Source organism: Leptosomus discolor, chromosome 2, assembly GCF_034619465.1.
Source record: "Leptosomus discolor isolate bLepDis1 chromosome 2, bLepDis1.hap2, whole genome shotgun sequence".
NCBI lineage: Eukaryota > Metazoa > Chordata > Aves > Leptosomiformes > Leptosomidae > Leptosomus > Leptosomus discolor.
In genome coordinates, this window is record NC_141392.1 from 16794398 (window position 1) to 16821880 (window position 27483).

A 27483-nucleotide genomic window follows, 5' to 3' on the forward strand; every position below is an offset into this window, starting at 1 on the left:
ACTACTGCATTCTGGCATATTATGGAGCAACATGATAAAATTTGCAGAATCCACAATATTATCCTATCCACAGTTTTCCATTGACCCTAATTATACTTCTGTTGCTAAAGCTATATAATTTGATTTTCAACAGCACACCAAAAAGGCAGGAGCTCAGCAGTTCCCAGAGCAACTGCACAGTTTGCTGGACAAATGTATTTTGCTTCTAGTCAGGTTTAAGGTGAATAACGAATTAAGAAATTAGACATCTAAACATTGGGTGTCCAGTTGGACTAAAGGACAAGAACTAACACCAGCTAGTTAGGGCTGGCATGCCTGTACCTTTGAACTCCCAATGTTTGAAATTGATGATAGCTTTTTACCCTAATGGCAGGTGGTAGATCCAGTGGAGGTTGTAGAATCCTTGCACTTTTATTCCAAGTGTAATTCTTGTAACTTCAGAGATAACGAAAGGCCTAAGCACCACTGGTGTGGTGGCACTTGGCCTTCGTGCATATGACAATGGAAGTGAAAACCTTTTTCTGCTTATTCCCATTATTTGTCCCACTCGATTTATCTGTTGCCATTTTGAAAGCAATTTTATAATTCGATGTCCATTGGTTGTTCATCCTCTGTCCTTTCTGCTCTGACTGCCCAGTTGGTGGCAAAGCAGCATTAGCTGTCAGTAGGACCTGGTCTGACATCAGTGAGCCATTTCACAGAAGACAGTGAACTGCATTAGCTGGTAACACAATCAAAATCCACCCAGACAGCATTGCAGCTGCTGACACACACGTGAAAGTCTCTGTTTCCTATTGCAAAGCCCACAGCTCATCCAGTGGCTTTCTCTAGGTTTTTTCCTTTCTAATAAAGCAAATCAGCAGAACACAGACTGTAGCTTGAAGTGAGAGAAAAATATTTGTTAGAAAAGGAAGATGTCGAGTTGTAGCTTTTTACTCACCTTGTGAATTCTTGTTTGGATCTTAAAGCATTTTGCCCTTCTCTTATTTCTATACATGTGTATTTATGTTTATTTTGCCATTCAAGTCCCTAATTGCTTTCTTGCCTAATTTGCTGTTGCCACAAAGTTGCCATACACCAGTGAGTTGCTGGCTCCCCCACCACTGACAGATGAGTATTGCTGTGGTAGCATCAAGAGCTGCTGCTCTCAGCTGCCCCATCCTTCTAATGGAGGTTTCCACCTGACGGCCGAGTGCACAGCAGGAAGCCTGTGCTTCCGCCTCTATGGGGGAATCGGTGCAAATCCAGTTTAAAATCCAGTCAAGGTGAAAGTTAAGTAGACAACCAGGCTTTCCACGAAGAAACTGAGGTGTGACATACTCTTTTCTGCCAACGTTGCTTGGCTGGCGATAACCTCCGGCAAAGCAGCCGGGTGGGAAGCCTGGGGCAATGACTTCTGTAGCTGCTGCAGCAAAATTCACCAGAGCTCATCTCTCAACATGGAGTAACGCTCTCGGCGTTAGTAGGAATCAGGCATCCTCTGACTAGAGTGAAAAGTGGCAAGGGACATGATTTCAGATTGTTACTGATTTTGTTTTGCTTTCAAGGGCACCATGATTAAAATTTGAATTCTAATTATCTGCATTTTTTTTTAAAGTAGCAGCGCCTAACTAATTCCCACCCGTGCTTTCCCTGAGATCAGAAGCAAAGCTGTCTCTAAAATATATTTTTTCAATTCCAAGCCAGTCATAAAAGAACAGTGACCAAAATGAATCAGTTCTATGGTGCTCTCATTCTGTGTTTAATAATAAAATTAAACCAAAAAATACTAATGAAATGCTGAATCCTGCAGCGTGCTGAAAATTGCAGACTGTTGTCTGAGCTTGCACTCTGACCCCCGCTTACATTTGTCTGCTAAAGCACAGTAAGCACACATGATATTATAGAAACAAATAAAACACAATTAAACCAATACATTCAGGCAGATAAAATTAATGAGAGGTTTCCCACTTCTCAAAAATAATGTGCTCAGTAGAAGACAATTTCTTGAAGTGTGGTATGTGTTAACATAATACATTTCCATGCTTAGATTTTCAAAACTGCAAAATATAGACAGTTATAGGTACGTGTTTCAAATTTAAAATAATCTCCCTGGAAGGAGCAGATGATTTCTTTTTCTGACACATTGAAGAGGAATAATGTTAATTGTTTATGCATTTGCTCAAGCAGTGGAATTTTACATGGCTAAACGGCACTTCATCAGATGTTTATCAGTTTAAATTAGCTCAAAATCCATCCCAGCATTCATTTTTAGATCACAGTCTTCAGAGGAACTGAATTATCAGGATGCCTAAATCCAGATGCACTACAAATAAGCCAGGAAAGACAAATAAGCTTCTTGACATAAAACAAATGAGCTGGGGGAAAAGAAGTGTGAAAAAAGAAAGAGCTAAGGGACAGTAAGAAAAAACCTGCCAGTGGGAAGAATGCAGTTTCAAACCCCAGACTCTATCTGACTTGGATTTCCTCATGTTCCACCTTCCCTCCAGCCTTTCTTTTTTTTTTTTTTTTTTTACCCCCCTTGTTTTCTCTTTTTAACACTGCTTTCTGGACCACTTTCCCTGCTCCCATCCATCACCTCTCTGTTTTTTCATTTGCATTCCTTTTTAAACCACTTCTCTTTGACAAACCTTATAAACCATTTAGAGTGCCTGAATGAGAACAGTTCAGAAGTACCAAAAAGCTTTGTGCATGGTCTGATCAACAGTAGCTGCATGAGTATGCTTTTAGCTCCCAGCAAATACTAAGAAAAACAGAATAGGACCATAAAATGAAAGTCGATAGCAGACCCCTTATCATCCTTCTGTTGGGTATATCAATTTGCTGGCTCTGGAGTTGTGAGGACTTTGTAAAAGAGTATGAGTGAAGGAAAATTGAAATTCTTGTTTGATACCAGTGCTGGCAAGAAATAGTGGCCAAGTGTTAGAATAACCATCCTTTAAGGGATTTGGGCTTAAAGGTAAAATCCTTCCAGGCTGAGATCAGGTCTCCTTAGCTGGGGAGCAGCCCAACAGAGAGAAATGCTTCTTCCTGCACAAGCTTTCCTTTAATGGTGGCTAATTAACCTGGTGTTACGTTAAGGATTTACCATATTTATCAGGTCTGACTCAGTTCTTATTCATCGCTATTTAAGAACACAACAGAGATAACTTGACTTATTTTCATCCTTGTTCATGTAGTTTGGCTTGGGTAGAGGGTTAAATGAACTCAGAGAAGTTAGTTCTCTTAGATCATGTACAAGATATAGTTTTACCAGGTAGCACTGATGGAGTAGAAGACAGTCAGTGCCACATATATTACCATTACACTCCTCCGTTCTTGATTTTGCTCCTTTTGTTTCCTATCAGACTCCCTAGAGGCCTTAGTTTGTATTCATTCACTCTCTCAAACGTCTTCCCAGATGCTCAAATCCCACTTCTGTTATTGCAGTTTCTTTTAAATCTGTCTGGATCCCTTGTGCAGAGTCAGGATTTTACTGTTCCTTAGCTCAGCATTCTCCTGGCTGGACTCCAGCTCAGGTAATTATATCCAGGGCTCTCTCAGAGTTCTTTCTCTAGCTGCATTTGGAGAAGTTATTCTTCCCTTTCTTTTCCCAACTGCTTTATAACATTGTGGACACTGAGAACTGTCTTTCGGAGAGGCTGTGCATTATGCATTAGGGGTGATCCAATGCCTTCTGCAGGGGGACTGAAAGTACTCTCATAGCTTCCTTTCTTTTTCATTTCGACGCTATTTTAAGTGGACAGTTGTCACGCAAAGTAGAAGCTGAAGGGCAAAAATTTGGTCCAGACTAATCTGTTGTTGCTATTTGAATGTGGAGACTTCTCCCTCTAATTTACTGTTCCGAATCTAGCCTAGATTTGTTCAATAGCTGTTCAGTGGCTTATGTCACTTGAGCCAGTTGTCACAAGATGCTCACAAAAATAGATTTCCCACTTATTGGGAGAAATACTAATACAGAGGCTGAAGAGAGAATGAGCATTGCTAGAGGTAATGCTGCTACATCAACCATGAAGCAAACTACAAATAAGAAGCAATAGAAAACTTAATTTTGCAATGCCCATGTTCAATCTGCTTGTTAATCAGCAGTTCTCTGACTCTGGTACTTAGCCAGTGTTAGGCCAAAGATAGTTCAGAGTATCCTTTCCAATGAAAAAAGATTTAAACAGAATCATGAGGAGTCTGAAACATTTCAGAGAGAGAAAAAATATTTTCCTTCTTAACAGAGAAGTATGAACCATAAATTTAGGTAAATTACAGAAAGAAAAAATATATATCGTAAAAAACAATATAGAGAACAGCATTTAATCTACTTAGATGCTGCTCATTTCCTGCAGGATATGGCCATGAGATCTGGCTGCAAGTACTTATGCAAGCTCATCTAACTGCTCACTGCAGTGCAGTTCTTCCAAGGGATAGAAATGGATCTTCACACTTCAAATGAGCAAATTATAATCCTCACTCCCTCACCTTGGAGGAATTTGAGCTGTTGCTATCAGTTAGCAGAAGTTAGCCGTTCCCTAGTCTGGGCAGAAGTGCTGCACTCAGGAAAATCTTGGGGAGACAAATTATTCAGGAGAGGTCTATGCTCACAAGAAGTTTAAGAACTGCTTTTCTAATCTAAACATGAAGGCTTTATTTTCACCATGGGCCATCTATCAGAGAAGGATTATCAGAGAGCAGCTTCATCTACTTGGCCCTGCTTGGAATGGAGGTTGGACCAAATTACCTCCAGAGGTCCATTTAAGTCTGAATTATTCTATGGATATTCTCCAGTCTTCATGATGAAAGCCTCTATCTGGAAAGACAGCGGTCATGCATGCTCTGCACCCACAGGGGAATCCTTCACACCGAGGAAATTCATACTAAGGAAAAACAGTAGAAGAAACATCTATGTGATGCAAAAGTAATAGAGACTATATTCAGTATTTTTTTCCTTTCCCCTCAAATCTTCCAGGTTTTAAAAGCCATCAGGTCAAGCTCAGCTTTCATGTTAAAAAGGAAAAAATTATACCCAGTTAGGCCATAACTGAATTTGGATACTGGCGGAATCAGGCTCTCCAGAGCAGTCACAACCATCACAGAGCACCTGATGATGTCCACCTGGCTGAGATGGCTTTGCACTTGTCCCAGAACGGGCTGCGGGGAGCAAAGTGAAGAGAGGGGAAAGGAAGGACCAGGGGTCTGTGGAAGTGTACATCTGGAAGTTTAAGTTAACCTCACTCTACTGCAGAGTTAAGTTAGCACAGCCCCTGTGCAGTTTTGATGACAGGACTTGGCTAGTGCAAAAATAGCTGGCACCAGGTTCAGCTTCTTCCCCTTCTGCTACACAGTCTTTTCATGCAAAAAGAAACTGACCCCACTGTACTCGGTAACATTTTTATCCTCCCTCCCCTGCAGTTCAGTGGTACGTAAGCACTAATAAATCCGTATTTAGAGTGCTGTTGACTGCTTTAGAACTTCAGCAGTAAAGGAAATAAAGTAAGCACATAAGCATGTAGCCCTTGCACAGTTAAACATGGCGTCTACTGCTGGGTATAACTAAAAGCATGGTTGACTAAGGAACTAAATAAAACTGCAATGCACTACTGTATGATTTATATCACGTGGAATTTTTTGTAATCCTTGTAAGTGGAAGCCAGGAATAGGTGTGCATGTTTGCACAAGACAAACAACATGAATAAACTTATTTTAGGATTCTTACTGCAATCAAAGCACTGGGGACAAGGAGAGAGTCAAAGTATACAAACATGCTTGAGAGCTGGGAAGTTTATGAAGAAATATTCACTCCATAATGATATCCATGTAGAAGGGTGCGATTGGCTTACATTATGAGTCTGATGATGATGATATTATGACATGAATAGCTGATAAGAAATGTAACTTGTATTATCTCATGCTCGTAAACTTTCAAAAAAGGAGATATCAGAATGAAGCCAATTCTACAGCTTTGTAAACTTCAGCATCTGTTTTCTTTTTTCTGTTTGAAAACTTTGAACCTCAAACAGATTTTGAGGCCATCTATCAGGCGAGTAAAAATTGCTTTATCATATCCAGCTCAGGGTTTTCTTATTAATCATTATGGGTAGAGATGACTAACGTAAGATTAGCAACAGTCTAAACTTCCAGAGTACCCATCACCCAAATATTTCAAGTACTTTACAAATTAACTAGGTGAATTTGCATTGAACAGTGATATGCATCTTATTAAAGAGAAGCAAAGGCACTGTTATTACGGACGAAATTTTTGAGAGTGTTGCCAGTCTTATTCTCTGCAGGGTCTTTACACATGGAACAAGCTCACCATGGTATAATCCTTACCTTAATTTAGTCACTTAGTAGAAGAGCCTCAGACTGCTCATATATATTCCTGCAAATGCTGTAACAACCTCCTGTTCTCAAAATTCATTGACAGCTACATATATTCTTTTTAAGAATGTTGTCAGAGAAACAAAGTAAAAAAACCCTTGAACCGCTACTTGACCAGGAAGTCCTTTTTGGCTGCATGATTGTGAACGTTTGTAGATGAGCATAAATGTATTGAGTCAAACTTAAAAAAGAATGTGGAAATAACCATTAGCAAGCTAGAGGTGCCTGTGAAGATCATAGAGGATATAGAGAGGGATATTAAGAGTGTGCTGCGATTCAGCTGGGAAAGATCAAAGAGAGCCAGATAACAGTCAGGGGACATCAGAGTACCATGAAAGTTGCTGAGGATGTAGGAAAAGCCTGTGTAGTGCTGTGGGATGTAAGGGAAGTTGAATAAGATATGTATGCCAAGAAAGGTCCCAGGGTGATACAGAAAACCAGAGGAGACATCACCATGACAGAGCTGTCTGAGAAAGCCTCACAATGCTACAAGATGCAAGCCTCAGGACGACGAGGAAAAGCAGAGAAGGCTGAGAACTGCTGGGGACACAAAAGACAGCCAGCTAACACAAGGGTATGTTACTGAATGCAATTGCAGCAAGAAGGGCTGCAACTGCTGGGTATAGCTACAAGGATGTTTGAAATAATAAAGTCACAGACTGTCCAGACTCCATGGGGAATAATGCTGGAGATTGGGGACCAATAAAGGTAAATGAAGAAGCAATTAGAAATATGCCAAGGAAAACCATATTATATCATGAACTAGAAAAAAAAATCATTGCTAGAGAGCATGAGAGAAAATCTGAAAAATGTTTTTAGCAAAAAGCTCCCCAGCCTTAGGAACCTTCTTGGAGCAGCTGCTGAGCCTGAAGAAGGCTATAGCATGTTAGGGAATGAGAGAGCAACCGTAAGATGCCAGAAACAGTGAAGCAGATTGTGAGCTGAATGACAAATGTGTAAACTGCTGGTTGCTATAAAGGGCCACAGTGTCAGGAAATGTTGGAGCCTGCTGTTCTGCTTCTGGAGGCATCCAGGAAGAATGCAAGTTGAAAGAACGCTGTATAGGCTGAATAGCATCAAGAAACATTGGAGAAGGCCATTAATACCTTTAAGCCTGTTCAGTGGAGGGATCCAGACTAAGGCAGTGAATTACTGGAGTGGTTAGCTATGCAGCCACACAGAAACCAAGGCGAGGCTGTGATCTCCCAAGGGCCCAAGATACCAGGAAAAAGCTCGAGAAAGAATGCTGATTGCCAGGGGGACCGAAGAAGCCTGCATATAAACTAGGGACAACTGAAAAGCTGTGAGATCTGTCAGGAAGCACAGGGTAAGGTCACAGACTGAAACAACTCAGATGTCTGGTTTCACCATTTGACTAATAGAAGAAAGATGTGACCCAAGATAATCCTGCCTGCTTCTCTTTTGGAGTGCAGAACAGAATCCCTTTCAGTACTGTCTTAAAGCAATGAATGCTTCCTGCTGAACAACCAATGCCATGTATGGAAAATAGCTATCTATCCTATGTCATTGTATGTGTTTAAACTGGGCCTTGGAAACCACACGAGACTAGGAGAGGAAAATAATTTCTTTGGGACAACGGAAACTTTTTAAGGGCTAAGCTGTGCTTAACTCTGCGTGCTGGTGCAGGGAGCCCTTTTGCCCCTCACAGCGCAGTTACACAGCAGGTAGGTACCACTGGTCTCTCACCATGAGTTTATAAAATACTGATAGAGAAAAACACTATGGAAAATATGTTTTATTCATGCAACATCTAACTCCAGAGCACCGGTCCTAAATAGAGTTACACAGCCAATGTATTTATAATTCACAGTGCCGACTGGCTCTGGAGCGATGCCTTGCTGGAGCCTGGGGTGAGCAAGGGCCTCAGCACCCATCTGGTAGCCCGGTTTTGCTGAAGAGACACTCTATTTGAAACCTGCTCCTTGCTGTACGTCTTCCCTGGGGAATGACAATCGGCACCAGCACTTCAGCAGCACATCTCCTCCCTCCCTTTACCACAGCTCAGCCTCAGGAGAGCCGTTCTGCAGCCTGTGGTTGGGGGGGGGGGGGGGGGGGGGGGGGGAGGGGGAAGAAGACAAAGAGTTATTTTTTGTAAGATCTGCTGCGGAAGGCTGAAAACAGCCAGGTTTCCAACCTCTTTCCTTTGTTTGCCTTAGGTCTCTCAATTTCTATATCAGGCTCTGGTTCAGCTTCCATTAGCGCTTCCTCATCAACATCATTAACAATGGTTTCCTCACTGAGGGTATCACTAGGATTATACTTACTGCCAGAATCCTCTGGCACAAAATCACTGTCTGAGTCAGAGCAGAGAAATAATTAACCCTCATGATACTTCTCTGAGGAACGAACAGAATACCTAGTAAGACTTATGAGGCATCAAATTGATCCTGCTCCTAAGGAGAAAAGTATCCACTCGCTGAAGTTAGCATTGCCACCGAGGAGTGAGGAGGTTCCTGTGTCAACACACCAGACATCTTCACCTCACCCGTAAGTGGCCTGCATTATCTTAATTGCGTTAGTTACCTTACATGTCTAAACAGCAAACCACTTGTTTACCGCTCTGGCCCTGGATTAGATCATGGTTTCACTGCCCAAAAAAACTATCAGTGTCAACGGATTCTCAGCTTCTGTGAAACTGGTCAGGCTGGAGTCAGGCAGGCCAAGACTATCTTACTTGAAATTACCAGCATTTGGTTTGCAAACAGCTTTCAAACACTCCTGATCATGTTTTTGATCTATATGATCTATAGATCTATAGATGATCTAGAGATGAATCTATAAGACTAGATTTATGATTCAACCTACAACTCCAGAAAATGAATTAAAACTGCTGTAAAATTTTCCCCAGATATGGAGAAGAGTGTTGCCCCACATTACAGAAGAGAATTCAGGATCAAGATTTACACAAATTTGCATGTTTTTGCTGGTTTTAACTCTAGAGACAAGAGTTTTCCTTCCATCCAAGAAGTAATCAGTCACTTCAGTGGCAGACATTTGTAAGCAAAGCTAATTAACTTTCTAGGTCCAGAAGGATCCCCTCCCAAAAGCTGGTAATATGTCTCAGTGGGGTAGGAGAAGGATAGTACAGTCCTAGCTGGCTGGAAAGGATCTCTGGAGAAGTACATATCATACAGATTTCTGTCTGCAAAAGAACAGTAGTCTGTTAAGATCTGGAAGCCTCAAAATCCTTTCACTTCTGCTGGGAATTTAGTTCAAAGCAGCTGCATGTAAATTTTGCATAGCAAATGCTATGCTGGCAAATCTTTCTCATGATTCTTGTTTTTAAATCAACAAGAGTAAACTATATAGAAGAGGAGCTAGCTTTAGGGCAGCCAGATTTACCCTAACTGTTTCAAAATAAAAGTGAAAACAACCCTAAGAAAAAAAAAGGATTTGAAATATGTATGAGCAGCCGCGCTACCCTGCCTCAGCTCTTTGTGCTGCATAAGGGGGACACAGATTGGCTGAATCCTTATAAACAGAGATCTAGTACAGAGATTCCTCAGAAAATATGCAGCTGCTGTTCCCAGTTCCTCTCCCTCCCAGCCCGGAGCAGGTAAAAGGCAGGCAGACATGGAAGGAGGGTCAGCAGCAGACTGGGAATTGCCTGAAGGCCCCTCATGTTTCTGCCAGCCCTAATCCGATGACAGCAGTGAATACTTCCTTCTCCATTCACATATGCATTTCTGGTATCTGTGTGACCTCTAAACTTCTGCCTCATCTGAAAGAAGGAGGAACTTTGTCATTTATTCCTGAAGCAGCAAGATCACTTCAACTTTTGCCTTACTTCACATGCATTAAAAATAAAATAAAATAAAATAAAATAAAATAAAAAATAAAAGAAGAAGAAGAGATTGGTAGAAGTTGCTAATGGAGGGAGAAAAACACCTCAGGAAGAATGCAATTGTTAGGACACATTTCAAATCTTGTTAGTAGTTATCCCCTTGACAGAAAGTCACAGCACTGGCATGTAATTTATACAGATATTCTCCCTGCCCCCATTCCTACACACTACCTAGATCTCCTTTTGTATTTTTAATATACTCCAAATCTTATGAAAATGCTAAACTTACAGATTTGCGGTTAAAATTTCTCTGCAGACTCAAGCCAATGAAAGGGCCAGATAAATACCTGTAACCTCCATGGCAAAGATCGTAACAGCAGCACATTGTTGGGAGCAAGGAAGCCCTTCCCAGCACAGATCCCAGCTCTTACATATGCTTTATGTGGGCCTGTGAGCTCAAGAGCTACACAAGCTCTGTATCAGACAGATATAGAGCTTGTATAGAAAGCTGCCATACTGTAGACATCAAAGGAATGTGTGTGCTTGCAGTTGTTTCAGGGACTGGCAATGTAAATGCCGAGAATCCACTTTGACACTGATTTAACCGTAATTTGGACCTTTACCTGCACCAACTCTTGACCAGGGACAAACGCTCAAACAGGAGAGCTTGAGGAGCCTGCAGAGGCTTTAATCTGCTGGGCATTCTCGGCAACAGCTGCTCTCCACAGAGTTTTTCTACTGTTGTAACTATGGGAAGGGGTAGATGGAAAACAGCTGCATGGCTGTGGCTTCCCAAGTTCTGCCTGCCAGCTGAGCTGCCCAACACGCCTGTGTGTGTGCGCAGCACGGGGCAGTGGCTGGCGTCCTCTCCTGCCTGCAGCTGAGGGGATGGGAGAAGCTGCTGATTCAGATCCACTCCCCCTGCTCAGCCCGTCCTACTTCTTCTTGTGGAAATTACCACCTCTTCAGATCTGCTTGCAGAGTGGCTCGTGTGGATACCCCCTAACCTACTTTGGTCAACCTGAGCCAGACTTAGCTTAAATGGATTAAGTAGGAGGTTTTTGCTAACGCAGTTTGATTGAAGTGGGTTAAGGGGCACTCACAGAAGCATCTCTGCAAACACATCACGAGAGGGCATTAATTCCTGGGAAAAGGCAATGACAAGTGGCTGGGACTACCAGCCTCCTTTACTGACACAGCTAAATCAAGAGTTCACTTGAATGAAGTCATGCAACTTTAGGCATGAATTTACTTTTCAAACAGCAAAATTTACAGTTTCCCACCAGCTGCATATTGCTGCCCTCACAACAGCATAGGGGAAAGGGGAAGCATGTTACTCTTTCACTTCAGCAAGAAGTCTGCAGGGTTCACCTGCCAGGGAGGTTCAAGCTTTAGCATTACAGCAGACTAGGAACTGCTCGTGTCTTCCCTTCTGCAGGCTGAACTAAGAAGGAAGTAATTTCCACCTGATCTGGGCTGAAAACATGTAGTTTAGAATTAGAAGTCAACTTAGTTAAAAGTACCAAAAAGCCCTTCCACCCCAGATGCAGCTACACTGCTCCAGAGGACTTGGGAAGGTATCGCTGTAAGCATCTAATCTCACCTGCCCCTTCTGGCGGTTTGTGCTCTTCAATTACATCAGCCATGGCAGCATGAGTAGCACAGGTAAACCAGCCTTAAGACATGCCTATCAAATAAAAAGCTTTTCTATTTAAAGATTAATGTAAGAAATCAATGTGCTTCCCATGTGCGCCAGAAGATGATCTAACCCCATCTTAATTATGCTCAGAAATTTCATGCAATGGTGATACAAAATCTATGAGTAGTTAATGCTGAGAGTGTCTGTCTGCTTCCAGAGTGCTTCAAATGCCGGTTCATGAGCTGGCTGCCAGATGTGTTCTTCTTTTCCCTGAAGGCCATCATGAGGACTGCTATTTCATTCTCAAATCTCAACAGTCAATGTTGTGACAGTACAGAGCCTGCTCGCTAACATATGTCTCTTGCATGACAGCACATTAATTTAAATACGTTATTACGCTGAAGGGTCTAAACTGACCACTTAACAGGAAGGGATGCATCTTTCTAGCTATCAAAAGTGAACAGCTTAACAAGAACACTGTCAGAACAGCAGCCGAATGTGAAAGGGCAGTTTCTATTAAGGCCAGGCTGGCAACACAGCCATATGTAGGGACAGCTCTCTTGCTAGTGTAATGGTTATTGACACGCACGTGTATAAGCTCCCCAATGCAGTAAGATTAGATTAGACCATATTAAATGACAGGGTTTTTTCTAATGGTTAAAGCAAACTGGGAAACCATGCTGCCTTGGGAAAGATTATGGCTAAAATGTATAGCAAGTGTGGATCATGGTGTGCCCAAGACTGGAGGCTACCCAGCGGCCCTGATCAGGAACACATTTGGGGTGTGTTTCCTTTCACAGGAGCAAGGGCACCAGGGAAAAAGAACGAGGATAGTAACAGGCACCCAGGTCTCGTCCTGACTTGAAGTTGTGACTTGGCTGGGACAGGCACCGGGACAGGGCCCCAGAATCTTGCTGTCCACATACAGCCTTAATTGTCATGAACTGTATTTTAACAACCAAGTGACACCAATATTTAATTATCCTGTTAGGACAGTATGAGGCTGAATCACTTGATAAGATGCTTGTATGCAAAAGAAATAGAAAATGAGCACTAATGTAATTAACTATGTATGGCTCAACCTGGCAAAACCATTAGCCAAGCTATTTAAAACATGAAACCCATAGAAAGGAGCAGTATGTTTTGTGCTCCTTCAGGAGCTGTGGAGTGAAAACCTGTGGTTCGGTTTGGCATGTTATAACCCATCCAAGAGCACAAAATGCTTTGATTGCAGACTTGGTTCTCATGGGTACAGAGATTCAGAAGCCAGTGAGATGTCAAAGACCTCAGATCTTACTGTACTCAAGATCTATCTGCATCCTTATGCACATAAATGCCCTTTAAAAAAAATAATAACCCATGTGATTGAAGTTTGCATCAGTACAAATCCCAAGCTGTTTTAGACCATACACACAAGAATGGAATGTATAATCACCATGCCCATGCCTTCTTCTTAACTTTACTGAGGGCTGGGTTGAAGCTATTTTGAAAGAAATGACTATATCTCCTTCTTTAAGCATTAAGCATTCCTGGCAGCAATAATTGCCTTGTTACTAACTCCTCATTAACACTCTTTTAGACCTATATAAGTGTGCTGACTTTATGTTGCTCCTAGTACAAGAACAGGATTATCATCTCAGCACCAAAATCTCCACTTAATTAAACTATTACAGATACAAAAAAAAAAATATCCATGGAAATAAATGGAATGACTCTGGATTTACAGCAGCATAACTGAGATCGGAGTTTGTCCTATTGTTTCCCATCATATCTATAAGTTAGCATGATAATGCCCAGTGTTCTATACAAAGCTGCTTTTAACTGGGAAGACCAGCTTGTTTTACCCACCAGTAGTGTGTCATGATGACAGATAACTATTTTAATGAATTTAATACTCTTACCTGAATTCCTTATCCAAGAAAGAAAAATATGTTTGTAAATAAGAATATGGCACCTGCTGTAGATTGAATAAAAGCATTAGTGTGAAGAACAGGAAACCAAATATCTACCCTTGAGTGATGCTGAGCAGCTGCAACTTCCATGAACTTTGAGGAGTTGCAAGAACTCGGGATCTCTCTGGATGATATTTTAAGATATAATGCGAGGTCTTTTTCTACTGTTTTCTTTCAGTTTGTCATTTATGCAAAAAGAGACACTAGATAAAAAACTAAAGAAATTACCATGTGGAATCCAGATGCCTGAACGTAACTACACAAAGCAGAACTTGCAGTGGCAATGCATGTAGAAGCTTGATCAAAGAGAGATCATTAATCATGTACATACAGGTTGGATGAGGGGAAAAGGCCTGAGGAAAAAATGCATGAAAAATCTCCATCACACAAGTACTTACATTATTGCTTCATAGCTTTTTATGGCCTTAAATCCAGGCTAAAAAAGACATTATCTAAGGTGGTCTAGGGAATATAACCAGGCTATACAAGGAGAGACTGAGGAAAGGGTAAATGAGGTTTTACAGCATTCCAGATTTCACTTACAAGTGATGGAATGGCCGTTAAGACCACTGGAATGATTTCTTGCATGGAAGAAAGCTGGAACTCAAGAAAAGAAAGCAAGATAAGTATGTATGTTTTAGCAGAATTCTTACTAACTACTAAATTATTATTGGCTGGATACCAAACACTCCACAGAGTGATAAACAACTGTTCATTTTATTTCACTAAACAAAAAGCCCATTGAAAGATTTCTACTATTACTGCATTCGCTGGAACTCACTTGAAAAATACAGTTTTGGACATACATCAAATACAGCTGAATAACTGCAGAGGTCTAAGTTACTTTTCAAACGTGTCAAGAAAATTTTCTGTACTCCAAGCAAGAGAACAACAGAGCGAAGCAGCACACTAACTAGAGGTCTCAGGCATTCCCTGATGCTCAGAAATAGCCTCTCTTTTTAATTGCCAAGATTTCAGCAACGGAACTTGCTTTCAGGGGAGCTGGGGGTTTCACATGCAGCCCCCCCATTTCTGGTGGCAAGCCAGGAAAAACAGTAGGAATTCCCATATCCTGTCTTGCCACCAAAAAAAGTACATTTTCAACAGCTGTGTCAGCACAACAGTACGTAAGGCCACACAGTAAACTAGAAAAACAAATTGATCTCGGTTAAAAAAAATGTGTTAATAAAAACGGTGCTGCTTTTAATCCAAGCATTGGTTTGATCCCCAGCACAGAGTTACAAATAGCTGTGGCAGCAGAACCATGGGGCCATAGGTGGAGGTGGTGGTGGTGGCAGGGAAGACGAAATTCTTAAGATCTGCAGCCAGGAACAGGCTATGCAGAATTGTGTTTCAGGCTGTACCTAACTGTCACAGCGACACATCACATTTCCTTCAGAGGTTAGGCCAATTACGAAATCCCTCTCCCTGTTCTTTCCCCTGGCTGCTGCAGTTTGTCACCACCAAAGTTGTGCATATATAATAGTTTTAGAAGCTGCATCCTAAACCAGATCACAGAAATCATCTGGGTTAAGGAAAAAGAAATACCAAAATGGGTTTGTTTTCTAATCTTGCTCTGTTGCATTAGCTCAGCTGCAGAAATCGTGAATTACAGGGCTAATAACTGGCCATTGGCAAGCTCCTAAGAAGCTCTTGTGTCAAAAAACACATAAAAGGTCCCGAACATTTAAGTCAAAATTAAAATCCTCTGAAAAGCAACTCTTAAGTTGATTCTGACTGGACAGCGCAAAACTGGGACTGCTTCTTCTGAAAGAAAATATCCATGTCCCACTTGAAAACCTGGATCCAAATTTGGTGAGCAATGGTTCCGTGAAATGTTACATGTGTTACAGGGCTTGTGCCCCCTACACCTTTCATTCTCATGTATTTGCATCCCCTACGTGTCTACAAAACACCACCAAAAGCAATTCCTACTCTGCTGTTACAAATGGCTACCCCAAACCTAAGATACTGGAGAAGCACTCCCTCCAGGTTATGTTCTGTGTTTGGGATAATTGCTTTAGGCTCTGTCAATACACCCATCACCTTTAATCAGAGCTGTTGATTATCAGCCTCTCTGAAAGACAGCTCTTAAGTTTCTGACACTGGGTTCCCAGACACAGCAGCGTCTGAACTCTGTGAGCAGTTCTAGAAAGAAAAAAAAAGTCCTAAGTCTTTCCACTGCTCATAGCCTGGACTCATATTGGTGCAAAACCCTTTAACAGAATTGTTTAGACCACATAACACCCACAAGTCGCAATTTATTAAAGTCTGGCAGTCTAATCACTGCGGACTTTTTCAGAGTTGATCCCCACAGTAACAATTATTTTCTGCTTTACTGACTCAGGCAAATTCATTCTCGTTTTTCTCCCCTTATCTCCCATCCACCCTTTTATTTCTATGCCATGTTTCTTCATTCTCCCTTGTGCCTATTGTGCCTTTTTTGTTCACAAAAACTACAGCTAGTATTTCCCTATGGTGCTAGTGGAGACTGGAACAGTCTGCATAATTCGTCCCCTTACATGCAGATCTATCCCTAAACTTCCAGTTTATTTGTTTGGCCACACTATTGAGGTTTGCTCACTTCAGTAAAACTGACTTGAAGTTGTGAGTCATTTTCAGGAGCTTCTGGGTTTTCAGTGTGTCCCCATGAAATACAGAATAGAGGACTGCAATTTTCACGTGTTTACTGTAATTGCAGCAGTTACACAAGCCATGTAACGTGGTCAGAGCTCAGCACTGGCTGAGCTACAATCTTTGTGCAATTAAGGAACAAAAATCACAGCTTACTTCAGGAGGTGGGATTTTAAAATGCGACAGGAGAAATCGTAGATTGACTTCCTCATTTCTCTTTTGAAATTAATTTTAGTCAGTTTTATGTAAATGCTTTATACACACACACATATATCTGAAATGCAGGGTTCCCCAGGATTTTTACGACTTTATAAACTTTCAGTCTCTTTCTGAAACCAGCAGCTTTACTCCTAGCGCCCCGCCGAAATGCCCGCGGCTGCCCCGGCGGCCCAGAGGAGCCAGCGACCTGCTCCTACGTCCCCTTTTGTTCCGCACGGAGACAACCTCCAGCTTAACAAAGGACCTTCCAGCCTGGGGAAACCTGGGCTAGGTTCAGTGGTAAACGGCAGCCGAGCTAACCTCACCCTCAGGGCCCCCTTGCCCGCCTGGCCAGGGCTGGCCCGGGCCCTCGACCTCACCCCCCCGCCGGACCCCTCACCCCCCACGCTGGCCCACCCGCGCCTCCCAAACACCGCCCATGGGCCTCAGACTGGGCGACTGACGCGGAGACGGCCCGCACCTGGCCTGCCAGAGCCCCGCAGGCGCCGCCGCCGCTGCGGAGCGCCCCAGCCCCAAGCGGGCGAGCTGCCCCTCCACCGCCGCCGGGGCTCGAACCCGCGACCCTGGGCCGGCGGGCCGCCAGCCCGCGCTGCTCCGATGCGGCGGCGCAGCCACCAATGGGAGCCTCCGCCTCCGCTGGGGGCGGGGGTTCCTGCCGGCAGCCCGCCGCTCCTGGCGGGGTCGCTGTGGCAACCGCGCCGCCCGCCGGGCTCCCCTCTCTGCACCGGTCGGCCGCGCTCCGCCGGCGGGCCCGGAATCTCTGACTCATCCGCTTCGCGATTGGGCGAGAGTTTCGCGCTGGCCAATGGGAGGTGCCAGCTTGCAGTGACGCGACGCCCGCCTTCGGCGCCATCTTGCCGCCAGCGGCGGGGGGAGCGGAGCATCGCGCCGGGTCGGCCCCGCCATGCCCTACTACCAGGCCTGGGAGGAGTTCACGCGCGCTGCTGAGAAGCTCTACCTCGCCGATCCCATGAAGGTGGGGTGGTTTGGGGTGGGGTGGGGGCCGGGCCGGGCCGGGCCGGGCCGGGCCGGGCCGGGCCGGGCCGGGCCGGGAGGCCTCGGGGGCGGGAGGGCGGGAGGTAAGGACGGTCGGTAAGGATGGTCGGTCGGGCCTCTGCTGCCCGCGGTAGGCCTGGGGAGGAGCGCCTCTGGTGAGGCGGTGGGCGCTGGCGGGGGCGGCTTCGTGGCTCGGGCACTCTCTCTTGGTGTGCTCTGGCCGCCCGGGGAGGCAGGCGGTTCCCTGAGCCCCGGCGCGCCGTGGAGCCCGCCGCGGAGCCGGGCGGTGCGGCCTCCCGGGTAGGCCGCGTGTCCCAGTCGGGCCGCGAAGTCCGCTGCGGCGTCTCGCAGGGAGCGCTGCTGTGCCGCTCCCGAGGGTGGGCCCGGCTGTGCGCCGCTGGCTGCGCTTGGCGGCGGCCGGCGGTAACCGGTTGGGAGAGTTTCTCGAGGTGTGGTTCTAGCGGCCTGCGCGGGGGAGGCAAGGAGCAGCAGCAGGGAAGGGGTTACTTGCTGGTATCGCACCTGACCTTCCTTTTCCACGAAACGGGAGAAAGTTCTCGTTTAACACCCCAAAAACGTACGTCGGGGACGGTGTTTCAGGGGTTGGTATCAGCGACAGGTATGAACCTCGAGAACCGAACTTCAGTGCTTATTTGCAGTGTGCCCGTGTGTTAGAAACGGGGATTAAGCGCTTTGCTGAATGAAGAGTGTATCGAGAATTGGTTTACTGTATGAGTTCACAACATTTAAGACTGTAGTCTTTGAATTTGTCTTCCTAAAAATCGAAAGAAAGCATTTGTTAACTCTTATCCTGCATTGTCACTTGCAGCATCATATCAGACTGGAAGGTGTTTGCTTCCTAAAGAGTAATTGCTGTAGGAATTAACTTGTTGGTATATGTGCTTTTTGTTTCTGCTAGCTCTTCTGGGCGTGTAGTTTGTGCAAATGTTTAAAAAGTAACTTCAGTTTTCAGAAAAAGCATTGTAATTCAGCCAAAAAGCAGCACAAAAGGTAATGTGGAACTTGTGCCTGAGAACTTCAGTAGAAAAGGCCTCGTTTTCTTCACCAGAAATAGGGGACATGGAGGAACCTTCAGAAGTAGTGTTTAGTGTCTGGCTTTAATTACCATAGCAAACCACTTCATGTGTAATTGCCACCTATCTACTGGCAATAAAATTGCCCTGTTTTAGCTTCTTATGCTCCGTAACATTCCATTAAACCGAAGAGGAGGGACGTCAATGCAGCCAGGACTTGCTTTTCCCCTTTTCTTAAGGGCCCTCCAAAGGCAACCACTCCCCATCCCTGGCAGTAGAAGGCATTTATGTAGGCCCCAGAGTCACAGCATGAGTACCCTCCTTTTAATTTGCTGGAGAACTAGCCTGAAGACCTTTTTTGGGCTTGTCAGGAAACTGAAGGAAGAAAAGGACTTGTGGGAGATGGGTGTGTGATCTTTGTGGGCTGGTGAGGCTAGGCAGCGAGTGGTGTTGCCTTTTGCAGGAGCAAGTTACCTGTCAAGTCTGTGCCTGCTGTTTGTGGCAGCCTCTCTTGTGCTTTTGGGCCTGCTCAGTCAAGAGATGGCCTGTTACACCGCTGTTGCGGTCAGAAGATGACAGTTTGTTAAACAAGAAGGATAAATCTGTGGTGAGATCCATCTTGGAGCAGGAATTTCAAAACACATTTTGTAGTCAAGGAGGTTGTTGACCGTTAGCACAGGTCACTCTGTACAACAAAGACCTGTTTATAGTTTGAGTGCAGAATGTTCTCGGAAGGACACCTTGCTTTGTTCCTAGTTACTGGTGCTAGCCGAGGCTAGAAACAGTAGAAACAAAGTCTCTGTGGCCAGCTCTTCATTCAGGAGGAAACATTTAATGCTCAGCCAGTTGCTGAGGATGTTGATTTTTATCACTGTGACTTTGAGAACTTTGGTGATTTGAGAGTCCAGAGGGACTGTGGACTTGCACAGCTCAGGGCGGGTGGCTACAGTAGTAACTGTTTTAGTGAGAAGTTGAATGCTTGCTTTCAGACTTTAAATTTAGCCTTATTGAGTCTTAAAAGCTATTTAATTTGAAAGAAATCTCTTCAGTCCTCTGATTTTTAATTACTCTAAAAGTGTTTTCTGTTGTCCCTTTCCACTTGCAAAAATGTGAGAACACTTCAAATCTGCCTGCAGTGCAGCTATTGAAATAACTGTAGTGACTGGAAATATGACTTTTTTACCTAATAGTTTAGGTACCATAGAAGAAAAAGTAGTAATGTTGAGCTTGCCCCACTTGGGTAATCCCTTACAAGTCTTCATGTAGAACTATATATATATATATATATTTTTTTAAGTGTTTCAAGTTCATAAACACAAGCTTCCGGGTAGTTTTTCTGAGGTGTGATATACGGTGAGGGGGTGTCTTGTATCGACATGACTGTTATGAATTATCTTGCCTGACGCTGAGGTCTCTGCATCTGTCGTTGCTGTATTTACAGTGGTGTTGAACATGCCTGATATTTAGCTTCGTGATGCTGCTGTAATACCAGTTTAACGTGCTAGGCAGGGAAATGTGATGGTTCAACTTGAATACCATCTTGGCCGCAGGATCAGTGACCACCACAGAGGTAGTGAAAATGTGAAGTAGTATGTAATTATAATAAAAGGTATCCTGAGTTTGGGCAGGTTTACTTCAGATATGTTCTGAGAATTGTAAGCTATAGATGTTAATTCTTAAAATGTTTGTCATTTCAGGTGCGAGTTGTTCTCAAATATCGACACTGTGATGGGAACCTCTGCATCAAAGTAACAGATGATGTAGCTGTAAGTACAGAACATATTCCCCTTTCAGGGCTTGTTGTACCTCTCAGACTTGCATTTTGCTGTCAGTCAGCTTGGGAGCTCTTAGCTGTTGCCTTGGGAGTGCCTGACAGTTTTCTAAAAAACTTGCGCTCAGCCTTTCTTAGTTGCTGGTGTCTGTGACTGACATTGACCTGTGGTTCAACTGCGCAGTCCAGGAAAAGTTCTGATGCTTCAATGTTCTTTACAGGTGTCGACATAATTGGTGTAGGGTTCTATGAAAACAAGGATAATGAGCACTACAAAATTCTCTGTCTGAAAATGCTTTGTGGAACAACATTGGTAGCTTCTGCTGAAGCATTTCAGGAGCATCTTCAAACAGATGATTTTACTAGTGTCATTGTGGTCCTTTTTATTTGCTCGGAGTGGTGACGACTTCCAGCTGTAGGTTAAGGTCCTCCTTTGTGACTGTGAGACAGCGGAGTGATTGTGAGACTGAATGGCAAGGTTCGCTTGCACTTCAGAGATCCCATTTTCTGCACTGCGGTTACAGCGTCAGTTAAGCATTCAGTAAAAACCATGGAACGTGTACATGAGGTGGAACTCCGTGGTGTCCTTTCAAGGGTTGCTGCCGTGGAGATGGAGCAGCTGCACTTATTGGTTGCCCTTGTTCTGAATAGTCTGGGAGGGCGCTCAGGAGCGTGGGAGGGGATAGGATGTGAGATGGTGAGTGGGCAGCAGGTCGAAGTGCATCAGTGTATGTGCACGCCAGCAGCAGGTTCTTGGTGCTAGTGATGTCGTAGCCAAGTTGTTGTTTTTCTGAAGTCTGGAATATGCAACAGTAGTCTGCCCTTCTCTTGCCTTCAGACTTGGAAAAAATCAGGTTCCTTCTTTCGAGGAAAAGCAGTCTGGCACTGGTATTTCCAATACCTGGGAGAGATGTGAAACTCCAGTGGTGACGCCCCTTGATACGCTAATAGGGCTTAAAGTGGGTGAGGTGTTGAGTTTGGGGCACTGGTAACAGGGGGAAATGGAGGGCAATTTAGTTGAAATCTTCCCCAGGGGAGGTTGGAGTGAGGTGATTCACTAACATGAACTCCTTTCAGGTATAGGCCTTCTTACAGCTTTCCGTGACTGGAAGCAGGTTACACTGGTGGCAGGGCAGGGGATTGGTTTCGTTTTGGGTTTTGGTTTTGTTGTGTGTTCGGGTTTTTTTTTTTGTTTTTTTTGTTTTTTTTTTTCCTAAAGGTGGGGAGGGAAGTTTTCCTTCATGCTCAGTCTGTAGAACTAATATAGCTGAAGGAAAAAATAAACTGTTTCCTACTGTTTGTCTCTGAATTAAAATAGGAATTTAATGCTGGCAAAACTTGCTGTGTTGATGGCACTGAAGAATGGAACGTTCTGGGGGTTTTTTTCATTGTTAAATCAGCCTGGGCAGTCATACTGAGCTGTACAGGTGTAAGGAATTACTTGGTCTGCAAAAAAAAAACCCAACATCCCAAAACCAACCCTAAGCAGTCTTTCTGTGATAAGTCACTGGCATATTACTCTTATTTCTTTTCCATTTACAGGCTTGTCACATGAAGGAGTTCCTTTTCATCTTAAATCAGACGCTATGTTCCTTATTTAGGACTGTCTTAGAAACAGATTTTACTTGGGGGAGGGGATCCTCTTCAGTGGGAAATACTGAACTGATTGTATGTCACTGGCAGTGTCACATTAAGGACTGAAAGGCAAAATAACCTGACTTTCAGAATATGGAGAATAGGAAAGTAATTTCAGGTTTAAAATCTGGTTCTGTTTTTGGGCCACACAAACAGCTTTTGTCTGTCTTTAAGATAGCTGTAAACCCCAAGTTTTAGCACCCTTGTTGAGAGAGACAAGAAACTAGGATATATCATGAGCTTCTCTGTTTTCAAGCTGGAAGGCATGAGCCTTTTGGAGAAACTGAAATGTAAACACAGATGTGTTTGTGTTTTAAAGCAGGGTAGATATGTGCTGGTGCTGCCTTGTGGTAACAGCATGGCACAAATGAACATTTAGGTACTTACCTTGTTTTGAATTTAAGTACAAATTCATTGCAACTATAAACAGAATAAAACAAGTTCAAGTGAAATCTGATATTGAGCAACTTTCTCTTCCAGTGTTTGCTGTATAGAACAGACCAGGCGCAAGACGTAAAGAAGATCGAGAAATTCCACAGTCAGCTAATGCGACTCATGGTGGCGAAGGAATCCCGCAGTGCTGCCATGGAAACAGACTGAATTGCTGGAAATAAAATGAGTGCTCCAGTCATATTTCACTGGAAGAAAATATCTCTTGGATTTGAACGAATGCTGGGACAGAAGATGCTTTTATGTACTGAAGTGGACTGATGACAAGTCTGAAGCATTTTTCCCCCCCAGACTCCACTTTGGAAAACTAGGAAAATAAATGCTTTCAATTGAAAGCTTATATTTATTTTTGGGAATCAACAAGAAACTATTCTTACACATTAGGTATGCTAAGATGACAAGTAAATATTTTAAATCTACAGTCTGAATTTGATGGACCACGAGCATATTTCTGGAAAGTTGCTATAAAATTTCATACAGATTTCCTTGTGTTCATACCTTATGCTGGTGTATTCTCACAGTGAGAAGGTTTATTAACCTGACTAATACTGTAGCGTGATGACTGGATCTAATAAATATTTACATAAATGATATACATCAGTGGGGTTTAGAAGAATGGATGTTTTCTGAACTGAAATGTTAAAATTGCCAATCTGTATTAGCACCGTCGCTAGCAAGATTTTAGCTTTTAGTATTGATCTTGGTCTAAGAGCTGTGATGCAGTTTGTAGAACTGTTATATTGGCTAAATAATTAAACTTCTGTATTTTAAAAATTAAAGTAACACTTCGCTTGAATATTGCTGGAGATCGGTGAGAAACTTACGCAAATACTGTTATTAAAAAATTGTCAGTGGCTTTTTTCCTATACTTGAACCGTTTTATACTAGGAGGGGGACCTTTTCCCATCCTTGCTTGAGGCAGAGTTGAAGTATTGGCCAGACAAATTCTGGGAGCTCTTGCCTATTATGTCAATAGGAAAAATGTAACCAAACACTATCCAAATTCCTTATTTTAGCAGCTTGCTAACTGTGTATTTTCAAATGTTACGTGGGGCAGATGGATGTTGGCCAACTGAACAAATGGATGAAAACCAGCTTAATAAATACTTAAATACCACTGTCAAAAATAGACCAGTGCTCCTGTGGCTTAGACTTGTTTCACATTGTTACCTCTGGCAGGGCGGTAGAAGCCTTAGTTGTCTTTCCAAAGGCTTTTCGCTTGAAAACCCAGTGGCTGAAATTGATACTTGCTTTGACTAGATCTTGTGTACTTAAACCCAGCTGAATATTTTAATGTAATTATGCTATTGGTATAACTAGGCTTTGCCAGGACTAATGTTTTGGGTTAAACCAAGCTGCGAAAGTAAAGCAGAACCATACAGAGCTTTGTCTGTAGTGGCATTTATATATAACAAAACAATGTACTGAAATAGCTACCTGCTGTCACTTCATAAAAGTAATTGAGCTGCTTGAAGCAGTGGAGTTCCTGGATTTGCCATGGGCTCAGGAAAAAAAAAAACCCGGGCTTGAATATTGCAATTAGCCCAGCCTTTCAGCTGAACATACCATGTTGCATATTGTTGGAAAATACGGCAGTGCTAAATGCCCAGTGACTATTCAAATTCTAGTCTACAGGACTGACTGGTACGTATGTAACATTTTTCTTTTTCTTGTATTGGCTTTTGAAATACAAATAAATCCATAGAGAAGGCTAAACTTTGTCATAGTTAAAATTCAATAAGATACTGTAATGCTTTTTCTTGATGCTCCAAATTATTTTCTTAATACTTGCAATATAGTATATTAAGTAGTTAACCATTGTTGTCCAAAGCGTGTTCTGCAGTACGAATGGTTGCTACATGAAGTCATATGAAGTGAGGATTTAAGCTGTTAAATTGGCAGGTGAAAAGGCTGCAGCTATTTTAGTGTAATGTTTGGACATCTTATAAATTGGTTTGGCATGTAGATGTCTTCTGTGAGCTGAGGCACAGAAAAGCTTGAGTGGTATTTGCTTGTGCATGGAGGATGAGAGAGAGAAAGGACTGTAGACAGACTTGGTGTACCAAGTGGCTGAAAGGCTTAAGCTATGTACTTACATGGGTTTTAGAGGGGGGTGGTTGCAGCACTATATATTAGAGTAGCAGTTGTCAAGCAAAAGAGGCAGGGAAATGGATTTCTAGTTTTCTGAATTCAGAATTTACTTGTGTAAAGCCATAAGGAAATATTAATGCTACTTCCGTAAGAGTATGTGGTGTTAAGCTTGTTCTCTATATACTCACAGAAAAACTAGGGCAGTTCTGTGCAGTCATAACACACAAGAATCTTGACAAAGCTGCTGTTCAAAAGGAGGAAAAAAAAAGAAAAAGCTTTTGGAAACTTATTTAGAAAGACAGGTGCTTCTTGACTGTATCCTGGAATTTTCAGCAGCTTCGATAGTGTGTTCATGGGGTGGTAGAACAGCGGTGTGAACTCGAAGCTCTGCTTTTTTGTGCTTACACTTCTGGTGAGAGCGCGCCTGTGTGCACACGTACACCGATCCCTTTCCTAATTGGCTTTCAGTGAGTTAGTCCATCATCTTGCCAACTACCTGAATGTATCCACTGGTATGTGATGAAAAAATCAGGTTAATGGGGCTGCTGCATCAGAGGGGTGATGGAACGCGGTGCATGGGAAGCACTGAATTTGGCAGCCCAGCGCATCAGCAAATGCTTCTAGTCACCAGCTGGGAGCGTGTGCCTGTGCCAGGCTGCGAGTGGGCAGCGCAGGAGCAGGTGGGCAGCCTGTGCCGTTACAGACAGGTAACCACCTCTGCAGGGGCAGTGGAGCAGAGCAGAGTGGAAAAAAAAAAAAAGAAGAGGAGGAGGATATTTCCCTTCCTATAGCTAATTTTGTTGCTGCATGTTAGCTATCTTCAGTAATTGTTCTGTGAGAATAGTTTAATAGAGAATATAGGTCTTGTTATTAGGCGAAGAAATTGGATTACTTTACCTATGGAATTTATTCTTGTTTTTCTGGTGTTCTCACTTTCAGTGTCTTAGTTTCAATCCTTTGTGCACAGCATTTAAGCTGACTTTGGTTTTGTGCTCTCATGTGCAACTACATCACTTCCATTTTCCTTTAGAGGTTTTAACCCCGAGCTTCTCTGTATCTAGTCCATTCTCTGAGTGTATTCTGGATTACAGGAAGATCCTTAAATTATCTGTAGAAGTGAGAGTTTTTGTCACAGGTCTTTGTTTCAGAGGTCCTTATGAAAGACACTTTTGTTTCCACTGGAGTCCCGACCTAACACTTTTGAGAGTGACAGATTTATTCTGGAAAATTGGATGCTTTGGTGCCTGAGTCTGTCAAAATGGTAAATGGAACTGAAGCCAAGCAGGTGCTTTAAAAAATGTTTTAACTTGTCAAAATATATTTCATCTCAGTAAGTTCCTTCCTGTGGTATAAAAGTAGTCAATATTCAGCATTTTGCTGTAATAAATGTGAAGAAACCCTGGTTTCTGCCAGATGCAGTCAGTAAGACTTAGACGATCACTTATTACCACAGGTTGATCTCAAAGGGTTACGTCAGCTGGAAGGCGCGTTAGCCCGCTTGCCGTAGGCAGAACAAATCCTCTCGCTTCATGCAGCTTCATACGGAAACACGCTGTTGTCCCCCAATGCACCTCAGCTTTTTTCACTTCTGTTCCTGGCTGAGGAGGAGATAAAATTATACCACAGAAATGATACTGTAGCCACATTTTAAATTAAGTTTGTGGCCTACCGTGGAAAAATTAATGTATAGCAAATGGGGGGGGTGTTCTGTCTAACTCATTCTCATTTAGACTGCAGGTTCTGCACAGGTCCCATTTCCATCCAGAGTCTGTGGGCATTAGTGGGTGACCGCAGGGGGGAGGAGCTTAGCTGAAAACTGTTCTTTGCACAATGCTTTGTGCTGAGGTAACTTAAATGTAATTGACTGAAACAATGCTGTTTTGGTCAAGAAAGTTATCAGGTAACAGTTTTGGTTTTGTTTTGTTTTTTTAAGGAAGCTAGTCTATGAAGAACTACATCTAGCTTTTTGCTTAAGTTAGTGATTTGCTTTTCAAGATGTGGGGGTGCCTATTCTGAAAAGCTGATGCCCCTTTGAAGGTAGATGCTGCATAACTCAAAACAACTGTTTATGAAGATTCTATCTTTTGCAAAGGCTTTGAGAGTTCAGGGACTGGTATTTAAATACAAGCAAGAGTCGAATTGTCTTTGCTGGGGATGACATAAAAATATGCCTTTCATCTCTTACTGCTTTTACGATAAGTAGACTCTTTAGACTGGCTTCCAGATATTTATGCTGGGCTGAAGTATTTAATTTGAATCACTATGCAGTGAAGGCAGAAATGGGCTTTTTTTAGTCTGTAGAAATGTTATTTTTGAGATGAGAATGATACCACAGTATTTTAGCAGCAGGTTATTTGCTCAGCAGAATACAAAGCATGGTAGTTTGCTAACCCCTGCTTATTTGCAAACTTGTATGGGTCCTGTAACTGTTTTGACAGACTAAATGCTCCCAGGGGAATGGGGGCTTAAACCGGACCATGTGAAACTGAAGTCAGTGGGAACTGAGCCAATAAAAACATGGTCACAGTGTGATAGCAGTTAACTGCCTTCATGCAAGTACAGGCCCTATTGTTGAACTTAGTCTTTGTTTCTGGTGAAGGTATGTGCTTATTTTCTTAGGCTGTGCCAAAGTCAGTTATAGGTGTGTGTTCTCAGAGTCCAGTAATGGGAATGGAAGATGTTTTTAGAATGGCAGAAAATAGTTAAGTCATGAGTGCCATCTCTGAGTGCTCTTACGTGGCAATGGCCAGTCTTCTAGCAAGGACCAGTGTGGTCAACCCATTAGTACTCCCCATGCAGACAGCTCCTAGGTGTTGCTGTCGTTATTATGAAACTAAGAGTATAGTGTTTCTCTTAAATAGTAATGTTGGTATTTATGAAAGTGTTTT

General features: G+C 43.0%; 2 protein-coding genes across 2 annotated transcripts in view; one reads left to right on the forward strand and one right to left on the reverse strand.

Annotated features, from left to right (window-relative positions):
- Positions 1-17471, reverse strand: part of ENAH (ENAH actin regulator) — a 130338-nt gene extending 112867 nt beyond the window's left edge. Inside the window, exons 1-2 of the mRNA XM_086460366.1 lie at positions 17015-17471; positions 8525-8684 (exon numbers count right to left, since the gene is read on the reverse strand). Of these exons, the coding sequence (XP_086316492.1) occupies positions 8525-8684; positions 17015-17471 (617 nt within the window). The remainder of the gene's footprint in view (positions 1-8524; positions 8685-17014) is intronic.
- A 16-nt stretch (positions 17472-17487) lies between these two features.
- Positions 17488-23633, forward strand: SRP9 (signal recognition particle 9). The gene is made up of 3 exons (XM_086460650.1): positions 17488-17594; positions 20346-20414; positions 22535-23633. The coding sequence occupies exons 1-3, from the start codon at positions 17523-17525 to the stop codon at positions 22652-22654; spliced, it is 261 nt and encodes an 86-aa protein (XP_086316776.1). The 5' UTR covers positions 17488-17522; the 3' UTR covers positions 22655-23633.
- The last annotated feature ends 3850 nt before the right edge of the window (positions 23634-27483 follow it).